The 20,676-nt window shown below is 39.8% G+C and overlaps 1 protein-coding gene across 1 annotated transcript in view; it reads right to left on the reverse strand.

Annotated features, from left to right (window-relative positions):
• Nucleotides 1-20,676, reverse strand: part of GLRB (glycine receptor beta) — a 118,397-nt gene that overhangs the window by 15,349 nt on the left and 82,372 nt on the right. The window contains exons 4-7 of the mRNA XM_088475314.1: nt 17,872-17,939; nt 5,990-6,219; nt 4,580-4,662; nt 2,149-2,289 (exon numbers count right to left, since the gene is read on the reverse strand). Coding sequence (XP_088331440.1) covers nt 2,149-2,289; nt 4,580-4,662; nt 5,990-6,219; nt 17,872-17,939 — 522 coding nt within the window. The remainder of the gene's footprint in view (nt 1-2,148; nt 2,290-4,579; nt 4,663-5,989; nt 6,220-17,871; nt 17,940-20,676) is intronic.

Genomic DNA, 20,676 nt, shown 5'->3' on the forward strand with positions numbered 1-20,676 from the left:
AAGTAATAAGGGCAATTCTATTAAGCTCTCTATAGGTAAAATATGGCATCTTTCCATCTAGATGTCTACACAATAAATCATTTCCAGAGAACATAGTTAATTTGCTGAAGTGGTATCTAAGGGGTTAATCAGATCCAGGTAATGTAAACTTGATAGTAATACTATAACTAGGGATTTTTAAAGTCACGCTAATAGCAATAGCATTAGATATATTCAATTAGCACCAAGTGCCAAACCTGTAGCATAATGTAAAGATACCCAATGTTACATTGTAACAGTCCTCTATGTTTCTGCCTTGTAGAAATGGAAGAACACCTTCCTGACATAAAAATCAATGGCTCTTAACTTTATTGCTTCATCTGACCTTTTGAAGTTGCATTACAACCCGGTACATGCTGACAGAGATCAAGGCTCCTGCTCCTAGAGATCATTCACTGGTGTTTAACCAACACCATTCTCAGCACGGCCTGAAAGTGTTTTATCGAGTCTCAAATACTCTTACATTTAAAGCTTACATGCCTATTAATAATAAATTATGTTGAGGTGTTTCTAGATGTACTGGTATGGGATGAGCACCTTAGGTAAGAAACAGTTATTCAGATGTATAGACCAGTTCTACCTCCCTATACTAGTTCCACTCACTGGAGTCTCCGATGTATAGACCAGTTCTACCTCCCTATAATAGTTCCACTCACTGGAGTCTCCAATGTATAGACCAGTTCTACCTCCCTATAATAGTTCCACTCACTGGAGTCTAAGATGTATAGACCAGTTCTACCTCCCTATAATAGTTCCACTCACTGGAGTCTCAGATGTATATAGTCTAATGTAATAAAAGCATGTGTAATTAAGGTTTGGCTTATGTTTCCTGGACAGCAGTAAATCAGGACGTAGCTGGGAGAAATCATTAGTTTAAATAATTTATGAAGTGAATATTTAATAAATGTTATTTAGTGAGATAGGAACAGAAGGCGGCCTGTGATAACATCTATATTTTTATTACATTAAATTCTTTATTTTAGTAGTAGAGAATGTGAATGTACACAAGGGATTGATAACCTTCACCAAAGCAGCCATAACTGAAACACATGCCTCATGATGCCCAGTCAATGATTAAAGCACTATAACCTGCCTGTGCAAAAATAAATGTGTGCCAAGTATCTTTTCCTGATAACAATTATAATTGTACTTGCCCCTTCTGTATTCATGCTGTACACTTTGGCTGATAACTTTGTTATTATTTTTAGAGAGCCACAGACACACAGAGTTCTTATTCCAGCCCCGTTCTCACAGATGAAGCAAATCACATCCCATTTTCCACTGAGGTTTTCCTCACCCTATTTGCACATTTTGGACTGGTCACATTAATATTAGTCATTTTGGATTTTAAGAAAATACCATTAGTTTGTTTAAATGAACAATTAATATTCAAGAAAATTAATATTCAAGAAATGAATATGCAAGAAAGTATTTTTATTTTCCTTTTATTGTATTGTTTTTGATACCCACCACCAAGAATACTATGTAGTTCTTACTCCGACACTAATCCCCCTTTCCAAAACAGCAAAAAGCAAGAATCTGGACATATCGTTTTTGTAGATAAAAATGGATTTTATCTTAGAAACCTAAGATTTTTTTTTTTACAAATTTTAAATAAATGCATACAATGTTCGGGAATAATATAGTAGTATAAAACAATCATACTATTCTGAAAACTAGACAACCCACTTCATTAAATCAGGGCACCCTGAGTTGAATACAGGCAGCATAAGAGAAAACTGGGCATTAGAAACTCTTAAGGTGCCTACACACTTGGCGATGTGCTCACGATGTACGATTTCCCTTGAACTCTCCCCCGGCAGGGCCCTGGCAGTCCTACACACGATTTGTAGTAAAAAATGTCCAATCTGACAAGATCTATCGTGCAGCCAGTGCATTGTGTCCCAGATGGGCACATCAGCCCTACAGCACGGCAGATGTGAAGATGCGATGTGCGACCAGCGGGGACGCGCATCGCATCGTGATCGTGAGTGGGGACTCGTGATTTGGGCATGGAGAAGTGTGTGTAGGGGGGTTGACGATGGAGTAGGACTGAATTATTTAACAAATACTTAAATCTTTTGACTGAATAGGATCAATTCTACTTACCAGTGCCTTTGTAGTACTTTGTACAGTTACCATATTCAATGTCTTCTGTTTTAATATCAAATTGAGGCAAAGCAATTTTTTCCATTTGTACAGGGTCACCTGACTGCCAAATAAACCGCAAATCATCCGTTGTATATCCAACTTTGTGACAAACAAATGAAAAATATATCAGCGATATACACACACATTTCTATTAAACCTACTGAGCCTTCAGAAAGTCCGAACTACTGTATCTGTTCTAGAGACACACAGTGAAGTTCGATTCAGAGACAAGTATCTTCTCTGCATTAGTAATAATATATAAATACAGATGTGTCCTCGCAAATTTTTGCTTCCGTCGCACCAAACAGCACCTCTCAGTGCACAGGTCCCGTGAGAGTCTGCTACTGGCGGGGGTCTTTTTCACATCTTTTCTTTACAGAAAATGCATCTAAGTCGCAATGCGATGTGATTAGGACACACCAGCAGACTGTGCTGATTCATTTCATATGTGACAACGCTAGCAGAGTAGCACAGGAGCTGGTAGCTGACTCACGCCAGGCGTGTCCTGCTGCATGGCACATTGAGGATAGATGTAGGAGGACACATAACTTTCAAGGCAGAAACAGGACATAGGATAATAATGAGTTCTCAATTCAGCACAGTATATATGTGTGTACTGTACATGTCAGTTCATATTAAGGTTTAGAAAATTGATAGATAGGAGTTACAATCTATTATATATGGCAGAGGACACAATCATGTAAAAACCAAAATTAATGTATCTTCTTAGAAGTTGATCAATGAACAGATGGCAATACATATAGCAGCTGATGAGATAAACGTCCGTTAATTTGCATAGTGTAATATAAGCAAATTGGTTTGAAGCATTGCAGAGAAAATAGGCCACACACATATGTGTGTATGAAGATTTGCATGAATCTGACTATTGTGACCAACTAAGACAGGAGACACAGGCTGAGGAAAGAAAGGGGCTGTCCAACACAGGCAGAATACAGTAACGGCGTGCTTGTGTAATTGTGAACTGTCGCAGACCTGCACAAAAAAGCATATACATCTGTCAAAACTATTAATGTGGGGGGGGGGGGCTATGTGCAAATATTTGCTGATGATGGCGACTGTCACTAGCACTAGCTAGCTGCTGATTGCAGATTCATCGCTAAAGCTGATCGGTGCACTATCGTCATTGCTTGCATAATTCAATATCAAAAGTAATGTTTAAGAAAAATTAGGCGCTAGTGTATCTAATGTATACTTGACATAAATCTGGCACATTTGCTACTGGAGCAGATCTGCACACAAATTGCAACATTTGCATAAGTACAGGTTACAATTGCATGGGGTTTCTATCTTGTGAATGTATTATACGTCAGCAATATTGGACGCTGAAGCTTTTGAACTCAGCATCAGCTGGCCCATAGTGTGTTGTAGCAAAAACAAATGTGTAATGTAGTATTATACAAGCTAGTACTAGGTGGACAACCTATAACTAATCTGTTGCTGTACAATTGCAGGTCTCAATGTATTCACCAGTGCGTGACATTATCTAGGGTTTAGAGATAGGAGCAAATCTACGTGAAAGGGGAAAATATGTACCCAGATATATAAATATATTATAATGTGGTTTTGTCAAGGGGCAAAAGTACACCTACTAACTGAATTTACACCTTACTTTAAATGGGGCCTATGATGGTGAAAGTGAAAATCCTGGTTTTCCAATGGCCATAATGTTGAATGAGAATGTTTCTATTTACATGAAAATACTTTTCAAAGATGCTCATTGAGAATCAAATTTTACAGAAATTAAGTAAGAAAGTTATAGAAAACATGGCCACACATAGATTGAAGAGGACAGCTATCAGTATTATGCATATGGTTCATATGTATGAGAAATGATGCATTGGCACCTAATAATTCCATAAATAACACATTGATGAATAAATGTTGTCAGAACTGAGTCACTTGGGTTCTCTAAACGCTTTTTCAGAAAGAAAAGAACATGGTTTGTAGCGCTCAATTGCTCCCCTGGTGACAGTTAGAAGTGGAGAAGGAATGCTCCTCCCGTCACACGAGAGCCATTAACCTTAGAAAACAATAAACGCAGTATCTTCGGAGCTTCATTATACTTCTCTGAACTGCTTGGAGAATTCTCCCTTCACTTCAACCTGTCACCATAGGAGCGACTGAGTACTTATGCATGTTGCACTTTGCTAGTGAGATCACCTCTGTGACATCAACCCCAATGCTAAGTGGCCTGCTTCTCTGCCCTGCAGATTCCAAAATGTAAATGTGAAATGACTTTTAGACAGATAAGTTGAAAGAACTTGATTAAAAAAATAAAATCACATTACAGTTAAAATAATATGAATGTAAACAATTTGGACTGTAGATGTACTACAATAAAGTGTGAAATAAATTTTAAGGTACATACAACTTTCCAACTGCATCTTGCAACGCTGTGTATCCATTGGAAATAAGGTTAAATCCAAAGGACAGGACAAGGTAATGGACAACCTTAATAGAATAAAAATCATACTTTATTACAATTTTGAGAAAACCAAGTAAAGCAATAGTTACAAATGCATTTTGTAGCAATATAAAATAAGTTGTATGCTCCAAACATTAGGGGGTATACTTTCTAAACTGAGAGTTTTTAGAAGTGGAGATGTTGCCCATAGCAACCAATCAGATTCTACTTAACATTTAACTAGCACCTTCTAGAAGATAAAAGTTACCATCTGATTAGTTGCTATGGGCAACATCTCCAATTCTAAAAACTCTCACTTTAGTAAATATACCCCATAGGCTAATAATGAAGCTATGAAATACTGCTAGCAATGTCCTACATATACTGTATCATGTCTTTCTATTAAATACATGTTGTTTTTTTTATTTCATTAAAGAGGAACAGTCATCTACATATACTAAACAAACACCATTTCAACATTCGTATCTTCTCATATCTGCCTGCATGCAGTTAGCCATATTCTGGGCAACTATGAATATTGAATATTAAGGTGAGTGTAAAATCCTATGTTCTGGTAAAAGCATAATAATTGCAATTTTAGCATCCCTTCTGTGATGCGCGTGCACGCTGGGTCCTTGCCGACCCCGACTATCTACTGAACATGCCCGTCAACCTGACGACGCTCGTCAGGTTCGGCATGTTCAGAGATAGGAGGTCGGACTCCTGCAATGAATGACGCACCTCGGCGACCTGAAGGTGTGAACGCTAGACGTTCAGTCTTTCAGGTCGCCTAGTGAATAGGCCCCTTAACTCTCTCATTAACGAGAGAGAGAGAGAGAGAGAGAGAGAGAGAGAGAGAGAGAGAGAGAAGATGGAAACAAGTGCTACAGCACAATATAATCCCATATATTGCTCAATAAGCGTCCAATATCGATCTTGTTCAAGAGAGAGAGAGAGAGAGAGAGAGAGAGAGAGAGAAGGAGATTACACTCATAAATAAAACAAGACCTTTTGGCATTAATAAGTGACCAGAGGTGAGAAATTCTGCTCTACAAAGTTCCAACACCACATTTCCTGATTGAAAGGTTTTTAACAAGATTTGAACTTCAATGCAAAAGTCAATTTATGACCTTGCACAAACATAGTTTAAATTACCTCAATTTTACCTACACACCAACCAGGTTACGCAGTCTTTCAACACTCACAAATAAGTGCAGAAGTATATTTTGAATAAATACTCTATTGCATGTTCTTTATTACCTTCACAGTCCAGTAATCATCGTGTTACAAGAAGTTTCCACCAATAAATCTTCTGCTAAAAGAAAACTCTGGGATGACTAAACATTAGAGGCAAAAAAAACAAGGAAATCTCACCTCATGCTAAGAAGTACATCTCCATCACGAAAAATAAATAAGAGGATGTTTTCTTGGGTGACGTCATGAAAATTGGCATTCTTTTCATTTGCAAAAAACAAATCCGGCTTCCAGAGACACTTAAACATTGTTGGATCCACTGTAAGTGCATCCGAGCCCCTGAAATCGCTAGGAAGCTTAAGTCGAGGGTCATTCCATCTCTGCCTTAGGAAGATATTGACCCTGTAATCCTGTAAAACAATCAAATGTATTTCAATCGTGATAACTGCAGTGTTGTTTTACAACTTGCCATGGCTGCTCATTTGGAAACACTGAAAAGCTGGGTACAGTAATTACAGCAATTTGCACACATAAATTAATCCGGATTATATTCAATTACATTTTGTATTTCTCCTGTCAGTGTTCTTTTTGAAGTACACCTTCATATTCTCTGTTTGTTTTAAGCATATCCAACTTATATTCCTGTACATAATAAATTATAAAATCTGATTTAATCACTTCAGTGCTCATTAGGAAAGTATGTATCATGAGATAATAATTACAGATTCTGGAATTCTGTGACCGTGTACTACAGCCGCATGCTTTAATCTGATCCTCTAATCACGAGGGGTGTGCAATAAATTGTGTAGTGCATAGGTAGAGTAAACACAATCTGACTATCTGCTTGTGAACTGTAATTTTTTTGTGAAATTTCGGAGTACAAAACCGTACATAAGCAGCACTGCACACCGAAGTAGTCAGCTTGTTCACTTCCTTCACAAAATTGTTATGGAGCTCAACAGAGGCCACTGGAGAGCCATGATGTTCTATGACTACAAGAGTGGCCTGCGACAGTAGGAGAGTTTGACCGACTGTGATCTGCTTTTGGGGAGGAAGCACCGCTCCAAACCACTGTGTTTGAGTGGTTTGTAGAATTTCAGCACGGGAGATGGACCCTGAAAGATGAGGGGGGTTCTGCGGCCGACCTGTGACCTCCATCACCTGAGGATTGCTGCCGTGAGGGCCATAGTTGAGGTGGACGCCAGGGTGACTGTGGCCCAGTTAGAGATAGGCATCTCATAGGGATCTATCTGACCAAAGAAAAGTTTGGCCTGAGCAAGGTTTCTATATGCTGGGTGCCCCATCAGCTGACTCGCGAGCAGGAGGATGCTCGGGTGACTTGGTGTCTCAACATGCTAGCTAGGTTTGATGGCGGTCGCTCAATCTCTGTCTGGGAATTCATCAGTGGTGATGAATGCTAGATCTTCAGTTTCGACCCTGAGACCAAACAACCAGTTTTGGAGGAGCACCACCGCAGAAGTTCTGACGCAAGCCTAATGTGGGCAAGAAGATGGTGGCTGTTTTTTGTGGCCAAGACTGGTCATGTAGCTACTGTGCCACTAGTACAGCAGAGCTACTGTGCCACTAGTACAGCAGCGTCCAGTCACTGGGGACTGGTAAGCCAGCCAATGTCTGCTGCAAGTGCTAAAAGCCATTTTCAGGAGCCGTCCAGGAACTCAAGCTCGTGGTGCCCTTTTCAAGACACTGCACCTACCCACAAGTCCAGGACACTGGTGAATTTTCTTGCTTGTGAACGCATCAAGGAGCTTGGTCATACACCGTACAGTCCAGACCTGGCCCCCTTTGACTTCTTCGTGGTCCCACAAATCAAATGCAAGATGTGTGGGATTCATTTTGAGTCACCAGAAGCTGCAGTGGAGACCTTCATCCAGCATGTAGAAGACATACCTGCTACGGACTGGTCAAGCTGCTTCATCAAGTGCTTTGAGCACATGCAACTTTGCATAAACTCCTTTGGCAAATACTTTGAAAAAATATAATGTTCACTTTGTTTGTAAATATAATACTCTTTGTCCATTGGGAAACTTATTGAACAATCCTCGAATCTAATAGTTATATCACTTACAGCGGGGAGTGTACGGATGCTCTCAACAGCCATCCCTGAAGGCTATAAAAATTATTTGGAACCCACAGTAGAGGCAACTATGGCCCTGATTCAGAGCCGGACGCTCTGACCAGAGCGCTCGCTCTGAATCAGTGCCCACCTCCATTAATATGGAGCGTCCTCCTGGACGCTCGTATAGCTGTGGGTCACCACCCACAGCATATACGAGCGTGCAGGATGATTTTCGCGATGGTCTTGACCATCGCGACCATCGAAACTGCGAGCAAAAGCCTGCGGTTGAGTTTTTCAACCGCAAGGCCAGGAGTGATTTTGGCTCTATCAGAGCCAAAATCACTCCCACTGACATCACTAGTGATGTCAGTGGGGCCGGCTTCAGACGGTAGGCGTTCCCTTGGGAACGCCTCCGTCTGGCAGGCACGCCCCCGGCACGCCCACCAAAGGGGGCGTGCTGTCAGTCAACATCGACAGCACGCCCCCTTTGATGAGACACTCCGAGCGAAGGAAAGTCCTTCGCTCGTCGGGTCTCGCGCATGCGCACGACGGAGCTCCGTCCGTCATGCGCATGCGCAGTGCGGACCATCGACCCACTTGCGAGCGGACAGCCGCTCGCGAGTGGGTCTGAATGAGGGCCTATGTCTTAAAAAGATATAACTAGATTGTCCATTAAATTGCAGCTACACTCTCCACCATATTAAGACAAAATTCTTTGACTAACCAAGCTTTGCAGGTAGGTTTTGTTTAGGAGATCCCTTAGATCCATGTCATAATGTCAAATCAAAACAAAAACATTATTTTAGTAAAAAAAATGTGAATCTTATTTCCTCCTGGATTTAAGTTTAATTTTTCGTGTGTTGTAGATTTAATTGCACTTCTGCTGGTTTGCTTATATTCTTTCTTCTACACCACTCAATGCAATACCCAGTACTCACTGATATCTGCAATATCATTAACAAAAATACTAAAAAGGACAGAGTAAGATGTGACCGGCTTGACACTCCATTAGCAACATTAGTTAAATCAATACATGTCCAAAATGACCTGTTCTTAGGCTGCACTGACCAAACTTAAAAGTACAAAAAAATTTGTGTAAAGTCATGCAGCCACCATCTGAATAGACAATACATCCCTTCCTCAGGCAAATAATTCTCTGTGATGGGATCTCTCTCCTGTGCTCCTGGAGGTTGTACAACTCAGTAGAACCGTGAAAAAAAATCACAATAGTATTTTATCATAATTAGAGATGGCATATAAAGTGTAAAAAGTGGAAGGGGTGATATCCAGAAATTTGTCACCACATCAGTGGGATTGTCTCAATGTCCACTTAGGATAATGTACTTACTGTACAAAACCAAAATGTGAATGGAGCCTATCAACATGTGGGGATCACATCAACCACTGCCGGCATTAGGTATACGGTCCCCGTAAGATATTCTACTTACAAGCACAAAATATAAGCCTGAATGAATGACAGCCTGGTTCAATTCACCATGGTCCTTATGATGTTCCCCTCATACATCGTCCAGTGATGTAGGACAGGAAATTAAATAAAATGTTGGTAGTGTGATACCATTTATTTTAAAACATTAAAAGTTTTCAAAGAAGAATAAGCTTACTCAAATAACAACAAGCTCCTGCCAATGGTGGTGTAAACTTTCCCAAATGGAACTATACAGCCATGCCGGAATATTACGTTATTATGTATTAGAGACTGGATTCACCAGACTGACCTACAGTATACACATAGATCAATCATTTTGACCTCACCAATATCTTCTTTCCTTTTTATATCCTCATAAACAATAAATCCCTGATGTTATTGTTCAAAATCCCTTATCAATGTCCTCCTGGACAGTGTGGCATTTCACAAGACACCGCAGAGGTTTAAACAGCCATCACTCCTTGTTTTTGCCACTAGTGGCTAACCCCAAATTTCAGAATGGTCAGACTATAGCCCCATTTATTTCTTGGATTTCAAAAGGTATCTTCATATTCAGGGCACTGGTGGTTAGGGCTACACTGACCACTGGGATTCTGGTGCTCAGAATGCCTCGCCGGAATCCTGACATCTGTCAGAATCCCGGTGCCGGCATCCCAAAGGCAAGTAGTGGGGTAAGGGGTTAGGCACTAAGAGGAGGGTTAGGCACTAAGGGGGGAGGGTTAGGTTTAGGCACTGGGGGGGAGGGTTAGGTTTAGGCACTGGGGGGGAGGGTTAGGTTAAGGCTCCGGTGAGGGAGGGTTAGTGAGAGGCGGAGGATACCGACCGACAGGTATTGGTATCCAAACCCTGACGAGATGCCGGCGTCAGGATTCTGACCGCTGGGATCCCGTACCCAACCCGGTGGATACTACTACTAAATCTGTTCTTCGTATACAAGCTCTGGTGGATAAATATACTCATTCTACTTCCCAGACTCTAGTACTTTATCAGCCCCAGCATTATGCTAGTTCAGTGATAAGATATTTTTCTTTTCAGGATTGGTCCAACCCTCTCGATGTTATGCTATCTAGGCCCCTATTGGATAGAAAGGCAATATCGATTCACTCCAAGCTTCTACATGTTCCCATAGATCTGGGACTACTTCTCTTCCTGATTACATACTTTCCCAAGATTACTATAGAAAACCTTTTAAAAATGTTTCAATGCGTACTATGTCTTCCAACATGTATAAAGAAATGTTTTATAATATATTTCATAACGGGTACCTCTGGCCACATCGTATATTTCTGATGGGAATATCAGAGTCAGAGGTTTACATAGAAATGTGGAGCCCTGGAAGGTACATTTTTCCATTGCATGTGGGATTGTCCCCATATAACTAACTTTTGGCTGCAAGTTCGCCATTTTGCAACAACACATATTTTTAACTATTTACCACTGTCAGCAGAATGGGCAATTCTGGGAACCACTCCTCCTTCCATCAGACTGTAGTAAAAATTGTTTTGCTCATTATATCTGCGGTGGCACATAAATGTATTTTCTCTACTGCTCCCCTTAGTATGCCCTTGTTCCATGCCAAATTATTTTATGCATTCCACATGGACTGGCTGGAGGCCGCTCTACACATAGTCGCGAGCACAGAACAATTCTTTCAAGCCTGGGAGGGCTATATTGATTTGTTATCAGCTGACCTGGAACGACAACTGCATAAATGTTTTCATTCCACCCAATGGTATGAAACAAGACAGCTGTTGGGGGGATACAGCTATTGATTTATCCACTACTTCTTGAACACTAGGTAGTTTTGTTGACCATGCCTACTTTAGTTATTTATGAATATATCTTTGTTTATGTGTTTTGTATTATATTTTTGTTTTGTATATTTTTATATTCTGATACTGTATGTAATGCTATGCCTATGTCTATGTATGTCTGATTTCCTGTCTATGGACCTCATTCAGAGCCGGACGCTATTTGCGCTTGCTCGTTCAGAAAAAAGGGGTGGCTATTCAAATGAACCGTTCGCTCTTTGCGGTCTGTTCACGCCTCTAGGTCTGAACGAGCGAACAAAACATGCGGTCGTTTTTTGGAAAACTACGCCCCCTGGCCGCTCGCATCCTACGTTATGTCCGCTATTTATTAGATTAATCGAGTACATCGACCAGCGTATGAACTGCTCGCTATTCTTGTGGTTGGTTTTTCCTAACGCAATCTTGCGAGCAGTTCTGACTATAAAATAACCCAGTGACGTGGTCAATGACGCTGCTGTATTAATTATGCACACCCTTAAAACGCCCGTTTTGACCTTTAAGCACGCCTGCGTTCAGATCTCCACTCCCCGTTTTCAAGCACCTTCCCCCGTTACCACCCACATACGCCTCCTCCTGTCACTCAAAATAGCAGGCATTCGCTATTTAGCGAACAAACGATTTTCGGCCACACTGACTGGTTCGTGCATGCGTATTACGATCCGTACGCATGCGCAGTTGTGCAAATATCACTCGGAACGAACGAGCGGCCGCTTACGAGCGGCTCTGAATCAGGCCCTATGTTTGCTCCATCCGCAATAAAATATTTTGAAAAACAGAAAAGTTCTAAAAATATTAAAATCCATACATAAAACTTACACATGTCCTAAAATCAAATGTCAGAGCGCCTACCAGAATAAGATGTAACAAAGCGTCCAATACATGCAGTGAACAATCGGAAGTGGTCTGTCTCAGGTAAGTCGCTGCAAAAACCACCCATTCACTCAGGTAGACGGACTGAATCTGGAGATTGCCCTACATTCCTAACTATATTTTATTCATCATTAATCCATCTAAAATGATTGCCTCCACACCAAATTCTTGCTTTAGTGCTTTAGATCTACTACCACTTACTTACTACATGGTCTACTCACTAAGGGGTCTATTTACCAAGCAGTGTTAGGAGAAGTGAAAAGAGAAGAGTGAAAAGTGATAAGGTGCCAGCCAATCAGCTCCCAACTGTCATTTTTCAAACACAGCCTGTGAGATGGCAGTTAGGAGCTGATTGGCTGACACCTTATCACTTTTCACTTTTCCTAACAATGCTTAGTAAATAGACCCCTAAATACATACTGTGCAAACTGGCATTTATCAGATGGAAGTTTTCATTTCCAAATTGCAGGATTTATTATATGGGTGCTAGGATCTAGTACGCCTGGCCCATGGGTAGCAAAGGAAAATGTCAAATAATTTGCAAGGACCTGTGTCAGCATTCACTGATAGTTCACAACTGTTCTTGCATGATGGTACTGGGGAGGAGCTCAGGGCTTAAAAAACTTGTGTTTCCTGATCAATGCAGGAAAAACAAAGGAGACAATTAACCTACCAGTATGTTTTTGGACTGTGAAAAGTAACCAAAGCATCCAGGGAAAACCCAAAAACTGGAACAACATGCAAACCTCACATGTACAAATACGTCATAAACGATTGTTAGGCATGCAACCTAGCCATGCATTAGCACTACCAAAATAAAAATTAATGTCTATGCCAAAAATATATGTAAATAACAGCCAGGACTGTTTGCTGAGAGTTAATATCTGGTGCCTACCTATTATAACTATTCTGGGATTTGTAGTATTGAGTGTTATTTTATTTAAGTAGATATTGTCAACTTATGGTTAGCCTTATCAAAAACTTACCCTAAAACTATCTTGTAGATGACAGGAAATGTCAAGGAAACATACTTGGAACTTGATAAGACAAGTGAAACATCTACTAACTCTGCTCTACATAAATTAAACGATGCCTTACTAACATTCGCCAAGAGCAACTCCTTAGCCTGTTCGCTGATCTCTTCCACAAATATCTCTTGCCAATGTGCCTAAGGGAGCAGACTGTCAGGTGGATTTAGCAATTGTACAGTATATGCGTCATAGAGACTGCATACTTGGAAAGCAAAGAAGAGGCTGGAGCCTCAAATAATATTAGTCTCTTTACAACAATAGTTATTTAACCTATTTATGATAATTAATTCAGACTACTTTCTGCATCAGACATATTAAAGTCCCTTAAAATTTCAACAAAGGGTACAAAATCATAGTACAATGATTAGCAGAGATGGTTACATCTATAGGAAAGTAATGGGGTATATTACAGAGTAACATTGTGACAAAAACCTTTCCATGACTCAGAACCTGTACCTAGGTGATAATATACTTTATCTATACGTTTAAAGCTAATAAATGAACCACAAATCACAACCACAAATGATGTATATTTTAAACAGCCTGCATTACTTACAGAGTATGGTATTATAAACCAGCAGTCACAAGTACAGATGGAGTTTATCATGCTAACCTGCAGAAATTAGAAGGTGAATACCAGGTACAAACATCAGTTGCAGCACAAATATAGACTAGAGGCAAAAAAAAATAAAAAAATCAATCAGATACTGAGCCAAGTAGCTGACAGCACATGGCAAGGCTGTAGGTTCAGCTGAATGCCTCACTCTTTATTCTTCTGTGAAATGTATAAAAAAAAGAAATGTGGATGGCTCCAGTTAGTGGTGCTGAGAGATCCTTGACATAAGATTCTCAGCCAAGAAAAAGGAAATATTAAGTATAAAGAATGTGTGGTAAAATGCACATCCCAATCAGAGAAGGGGGAGAGGATCAAGATCAAAAGGTATCCTTCTGAGTGCTTGCTTTATGCCATTGCCACTGTTTTGATTGGCCAAAAAATCTGAACTTGTGCATTGAGTTAATATCATGTTCCAAGTACTCTATTAGCGGTCCCGAAATATCTGACATCAGTCTAGAGCAGTATTTTTTTTATCTATAGTTCCTTGAAGGTAAACTAAATCAATTACAAATTGCTCTGGTTACTTTATACAGGTAGATTAGCCACAGTGCAAGTGAAGAACAGAAAGCATTTATGATATATTACAACCTACATTCCAATGCCAGAGCAATTAGTTTATTCATTTAGAACACGTGGCCTTTCCTTCTGTACTTACTTTTCATGTGAGTTCCGTTCCCATACTCTGTAGAAAAGACCTTAGAATAAGCGTACATTTACAGCAATTTTGTATGCCTTCTAATATACACTTAAAGTCTTATTTAACTTTGTGGTGTAAAGCAGACAGAACTGAAGCAGACCATAGCTTAGATGCAAGGGGTAACAACACTAAATAAAATGATAAAAGCATAATTTAAACTGTAGTCTGTACTTTGAAATTCTACCAAGCGCCTTTAAGAACTGGCACTTCTAAGCAACCTCTGCAACCATGGAAACAAAGTGTGGATGCATTAAAAATGAGTGTATTTGTGCCTTAACAATAGACTTATATCCCAAAGTACATTTTATGATAATGATGCTGTCCTACAACTTTACATTATTGTTTTTAAATGAAGGACTCCAACTTTAAGGGAAATAAATAAAAAAAAGAAAATGATGGTTGTGTTGTCTATTTATTAATCCCTGAGTGCCGCCGTTCTTGTGAATATTCGTATGTGGTGTGTCATTAGTCTATTTCGAAGGGCAATGGGATGACTAACTACTGTGCAGAAGGTGATGGATCCAGATATATATATATATATATATATATATATATATATTATACTATCCCCACACATTAACTTCACCCTCTGCTCAATCCTTTCTCCATGCATCACATTTAGGAGAGATTTGTAAATGAGTACAACTGTGCAAATGTATGAACGACTGCTGACTGGAAAAGAAAAAGCACACTAAAACAAGGTGAGAAGCTTAGGCCCCTAGCCTGGTGTTGTTGGTGTTTGGCATTGCCAAACAAGAAGACTGGAGTTTACCGAAGGGCCAACCCCCCTCCTCTAATGTTCTCCCTGTTCTGTGGTAATGGTAACAAATCAGGACTTCTTTGAGTGGCTGATAGATACCACAGTGATCCTTGTATAATTGTAAGTGTTATCAAAGCCCCTGCCAATTTACAAATAAAGCATAAACTATAATAAACTGACAACTAAAATATGTTTCTTAGTAAAATAAAAGACCCCCTAAAATCCTTATTAAAATAAAAATATTTCTCTCAATATAGGCCATCGGATATTTTTAACAAACAAACAGACTTATAACACGATGCTTTTCCCAAGTAATAAGATGGTAAATTTCTGCTGATCACAAGAATTTTCACACACTGGCGTTTGTGATCCATTTTTTTAAAAAATAAGTGAAAGATATTCAGCACAAGCAGAGTTGCTCAGGATTAGGAACGCCAAGAAGGGCTGATTGTTACGACTGCACATCTGTCTTTGTGTTAGGTAACAAACGGAAGCATTTGCAGTATCTAATGTTGCACTAGAGCGTTTGGACACTTCACTATAATAATACAGTTTCTCTACCATATTGGAATGACCTGACATCACAACGTCAGCTTTGCTCAAGGGATCTCATTCATTTACTCCAAAAGCATGTTAAAACACATTTTAAATAACAAATTGCACAATTTTATATCATTTCAATTGACTACTTTTAGATGTCTTTTTTTTAGCTTGATAATTGAAAATATTTATTTCTTCTGATTAGTTTAGGTCATTTTTCCACAGTGTAACAGCTGCAGTAGAGAAACACTGATAAAGAAAGTGTCCTTCATACTTCTAAGAATAGGACATCATATTGATAAATATGTTACCTTTTTTTGCGGAGATCTCTGCCCCAGTTTCTACAGCTGGGAGAACTTCATACACTAATAAATATTTCCTAGCAGTAGACTGTGACAACACATGCATTAAAGAGGATGTTCTCCTGTCTCAGTGTTTCTACAAAAGCAGCACCTTCCTACTCAAAGCAGAAAGACGACGACAGAGGGATGTATAATAGCAATGCTGCAATGTGTTGTTATAAGATTGTTCTCTGATTTTCAATTTGGAAAATAGTTTTTTTTCTGATGTTTATGTGACTGCTTATTTTTATAGTGTGGTTGCAGGAGAAAACATCTACATGTAATACACTAAAACATGGAGGTCTGCAGGACATATTAGTTATGTCATCCACTGCAGAGTCTGCCAGGCTCATCTGGAACTTTTTATATATGCTGTATTTTCTGGTTAACTTACTCTTTTAAGTTTAAATGCACCTGTTGCGTCACGCTGTGGACACAGCCATTTTGTTGCTGAATCAATATTCATAAAAATGCAGCCTCCTGCCTTTGTCATCACGTGACCACTGAGGAGCTTCCTGACTGACTGGTTTAGGAGAGACACACTGACAGCTGTTTAGATCTCCCCACAGAGCAATTTTGTGAAGGAAACTCAGGGCCTGATTCAGACCCGCTCGCAAGCGCTGAGCGGGTCGATGTTAGGCCACTGCGCATGCCGGAGCCGGCTCCGACGTGCGCATGCACGAGACCCGGCTAGCGACGGCCGCTCCAAAAAAGAAAAAAAAAAATGCCATGATTCAGAGCGAGCGCTCTTTCAGAAGGTCCGGCTCTGAATCAGGGCCTCAGTCCTTTTGCCTGGAAGGTACTATAAGACAATCAGTTTCAGCCTTATGTTAAAAAGGTATAAAACTTGCTATTTAAGAAAAACGATAAAATCTAAGTGGGTTGGCACATTTAAACTATGTTACTTGTCAGGATACCGGTTTGAATTAGAACTAGGGCCAATGTAAGCGTAATTGTTGGAGTATAAGATAGGTTAAATATGTGCCCATGTACTAATAGGCACAAGACTAATGGTGGGTACACACTGGGCGATATTACTGAGCGACTGCACGATTACGACATCGTAATCGTGCAATCGCTCAGTAATCGTGCACAAATCGTGCACTTTTATGTCGGATATGACCAGCGATGCGCACTCCCGCTGGTCGTTTCCGACATTGTCCATCGCCTGAACATGCAGCACAATCTGACGACCTCGTCAGGTTGCTGCATGTCAGGGAATGGGGGAGAGAGCCCGGCGCTGAACGATATCGTTAATGATATCGTTCAGCGGCTGTGCTCAATGTCATGAACGACATTGAGCATAGCCTGCCGGGGACACACTAAACGATATCGCTCAGGGAGCATATCGTGTAGTGTGTACGCACCTTAAGCCTATTTTTAACCCTTTATTAAAGACCAGGAGACTAGGCAGCAGTGGGCTGCACCTATCCAAAGCTGTAGGAAGTGAACCTTTCCCATGAAAAGCTTTTCTACCAGATACAACATGCTACTGCCGAGTACCCCAGCCAAATCATAATATTCAAATGCAGTAGGAAGTCTCCTAAACCTTTTAAGATAGTACTACTGTATATTGTCAAGTTGGAAGTAAAAAGGCATTGCTGTGCTCATGTTACCAACCATTCTCCTACATGTACAAAAGACTTCAGGGCTGTTGTAACAAATGTGAAATGATTATATTGTTATTACTTTTCTGCCAGTTTATGAATAAATACTACTGCTGATTAGCAAACACTTTACAATACTGTTCTCCTAAAACATGTCTGTCTGAAATTGATGGGTGAGTAGAGTTATGCTGGGACAGTTGGGGGACAGAGACAATGGTACATTATTAATTATTATAGATAATGACATAACAAACAATATGCTTACCATGGTTGTTTCTTGGATGGATCCAAAACTGTTAATAAAAATGTTGACTACAACATCGACTGGAATACCTGCAAACAAATGAACACAGAATGAAAATAAGGATCACACTTAAAATATTATTTAGAGACATATTACCTTTTATACATAAAAGGAAGGAAAAAGAGGACTCTGTATAATACCTCAGAAAAGAAACTAGATAGTGTGGAAACCTCAGTGGTGCAATTAACCATTTAACAATATGCAGCCCACCAAACTATGGGCTGTATTCAATTGCCGGCGAAAAGCTGTTTTCGGCGAAAAGTTTTCGCAGATGACGTCATTTCACCTGTCGGAAACTTTCCGCCGTATTCAACTGCGAAGACTTTCGCCGGTGCGAAAAGTCTTTGCAGTGTAACCAACTGAAAAGATTTGCATCTGAATGGAGGCGGAAAACAGTGTAGAATTAAGGGTGCAGAGTTGCGGGAACACCCCTGCAGCCTTGAGACAGTCCCAAAGGTAAACTGCTTCAAAAAAGATTAAAAAATACTTTTTAACCCCTCAAAAAAAGTACTTTTGTTTTGGGGGCGAAAAAGTTCAAAGTTGGAGGACAAACTTAAAAACTAGCGAAATAGACTCCAGGGAGAAATCCTAGTATGCTCCAGGTGTTTTTTTGGTTGCACGTATTTGCTGAAGGTGCGTTTTCGACGTTTTTTAAAATCTCACTTTAGCAATTTTTAACCATGCTTGCACCCATTTTCATGTACCTCAAATTTGCTAAGAGTAGTATTTTTTTTAAAAAAACCCTGCTAAATGCAATTTTTCAAAACTTGTGTAAAGACGCTAAATAGCAGCAACTGAGAGCATTTAAGCACCCCACATACCTTCAGCAGGGCTATACGGGAGTATCCATAGTGATCCCCCATGTCAGTGCATCTTTTGGGGGGTGTCAGGCTGATTGCCCCAAATCTGACAGCACTTTTAGCCTGTTTAAGATTTGCCGGGACGCGTTTTCGCATCCTTTGGAATTGAATACGGCGAAAAGCGGCCGGCGCATGGAAAGTGTTTTCGCCAAAAACACGCGATGTAGGCGGAAAGTCTGACAGGCGAAAAGTCCGGGACTTTTTTGCCGGCAATTCAATACGGCCCTATGTAGCAGTGTAGCACCTTACTGAACATGCTGCACTGGATAAAACAAAAGATTTGTAGAGTGGTCTGGTGCTGAGTTATCCAGAAGATGTTGTCCCATGGATACATAGAAAAATAAATAACAATAACAAACAGTGTAATACTCTTGGATAAAATCCCCTTTATGTGCCAAATTCAGATGGAAATAGTGATGAGTATTTAATGCCCCTCCTCCTGAGAGATGAGAGATGCCAACACCAGAGATCCCCCTTATGGTATTATTCTTACAGGAATATAATATATATCCTTTGAATGGTCTCCCCAGACTGACATATATAAAACCATGTGGAAGAAAAAGATGTAAATACTGTATTTATTAGTAAAGGCGATTTATTCAAACAGGGTTGGAAAAACAAATGCTTAAAACAAAAACAATGCTTTTTTTTCCAACCCAGGTTGAAAAGCATTAAAACATGGTTATCAAGGTTTCTACTACATAGTAATGTTTCACAGTACTAATATAACATGCAAGATTCCATTTTTTTCATTAAAACATTAATGCAAAAAAAAAAATGGTTTAAAACAGAAAAAAGGGTAAAAAAAAAAATATTTTTTTTTTCTTCCAACCTTGTATAAATGCATAAATGCACTCACAAGAGTAAAAACAGATGCAGGATTCAAATACAAAAATCTCCTCCAAAGTTTCCCCCAGTCTCCTACTAGAGTTATGCTGAAGTTGAAGCTTATAACATAAAGTAGGTGTACATGGCCTGGTTCCCTGTTCAATGAATCAAATAGCAGGTCCCCACTGGTGGTTGGATCCACATTGAGAAAGGGACACATATCCGAAATGCGTTGTCTGGAGCTCTCAAAAGGACCTTTACTCCACTCCAGCCACCAACGAGGACTTGCTGTTTGATTGATTAAACAGGCCTCTCTAATATTTTGTAATACAACAGAAGTCACACTAAGTACAATAATAGGATAAAGCTCATAAGCATGTAAAAATATCCTGTTATCTCATATGCTGTTTAGCACTCATCTGGATTCTGTAGTCAGCAAAGTAGGTGCATGATGTTATTAATTCCCAAAATGGACATAAATTAGAGCATAAAAGCAAGCAGTATAATAACACAAACATCTGGGGTGTCCATGACTCCCAGAAGGGCAGGAAACTCTCCCAGATTGCACCCAATTCACTGAAATCGCATGATCATGGCCCTGTTCTTTGCTGCACAAAGCCAAGGTTTGGGGTTCATAAGGATGCAAGTCCCCTACACTTGCCACTTGGTTCATGGCAAGCATGCCTTAACTTGTCTTGTCGCTGCTTTTTCTGAATAGTCTGACTTCTACACTGTTTTTATTTATTGGGGTTAAACCCAGATGCTGGTTGTGGCAGGGTCTGGCGGACTTAGGCCTTGCGTGCATGAGTACGCCAGACTGATGACTTTTTTTATCCTTAAAGAAAAATATTCTAAATATATTTTTTACTGAAAATTAACTCCATATTCTATAAATATATAATCAAAGTGGAGGTAGACTAGTGGGAAAAGTAGCATTATAGTCTAAAAATGAGGTTTCTTTGTCATTTGTTTTCTTAAAACATATTTTATTGAGAAACTGTCATACATTAAAATACAGACCAAAAATATCTCCAAGATATTTGAAGAGAGAAGGTGATGACAAGAAGGGAGAGAAAAT

This window comes from Taudactylus pleione, unplaced genomic scaffold (assembly GCF_031769625.1).
Source record: "Taudactylus pleione unplaced genomic scaffold, aTauple2 ptg000170l, whole genome shotgun sequence".
NCBI lineage: Eukaryota > Metazoa > Chordata > Amphibia > Anura > Myobatrachidae > Taudactylus > Taudactylus pleione.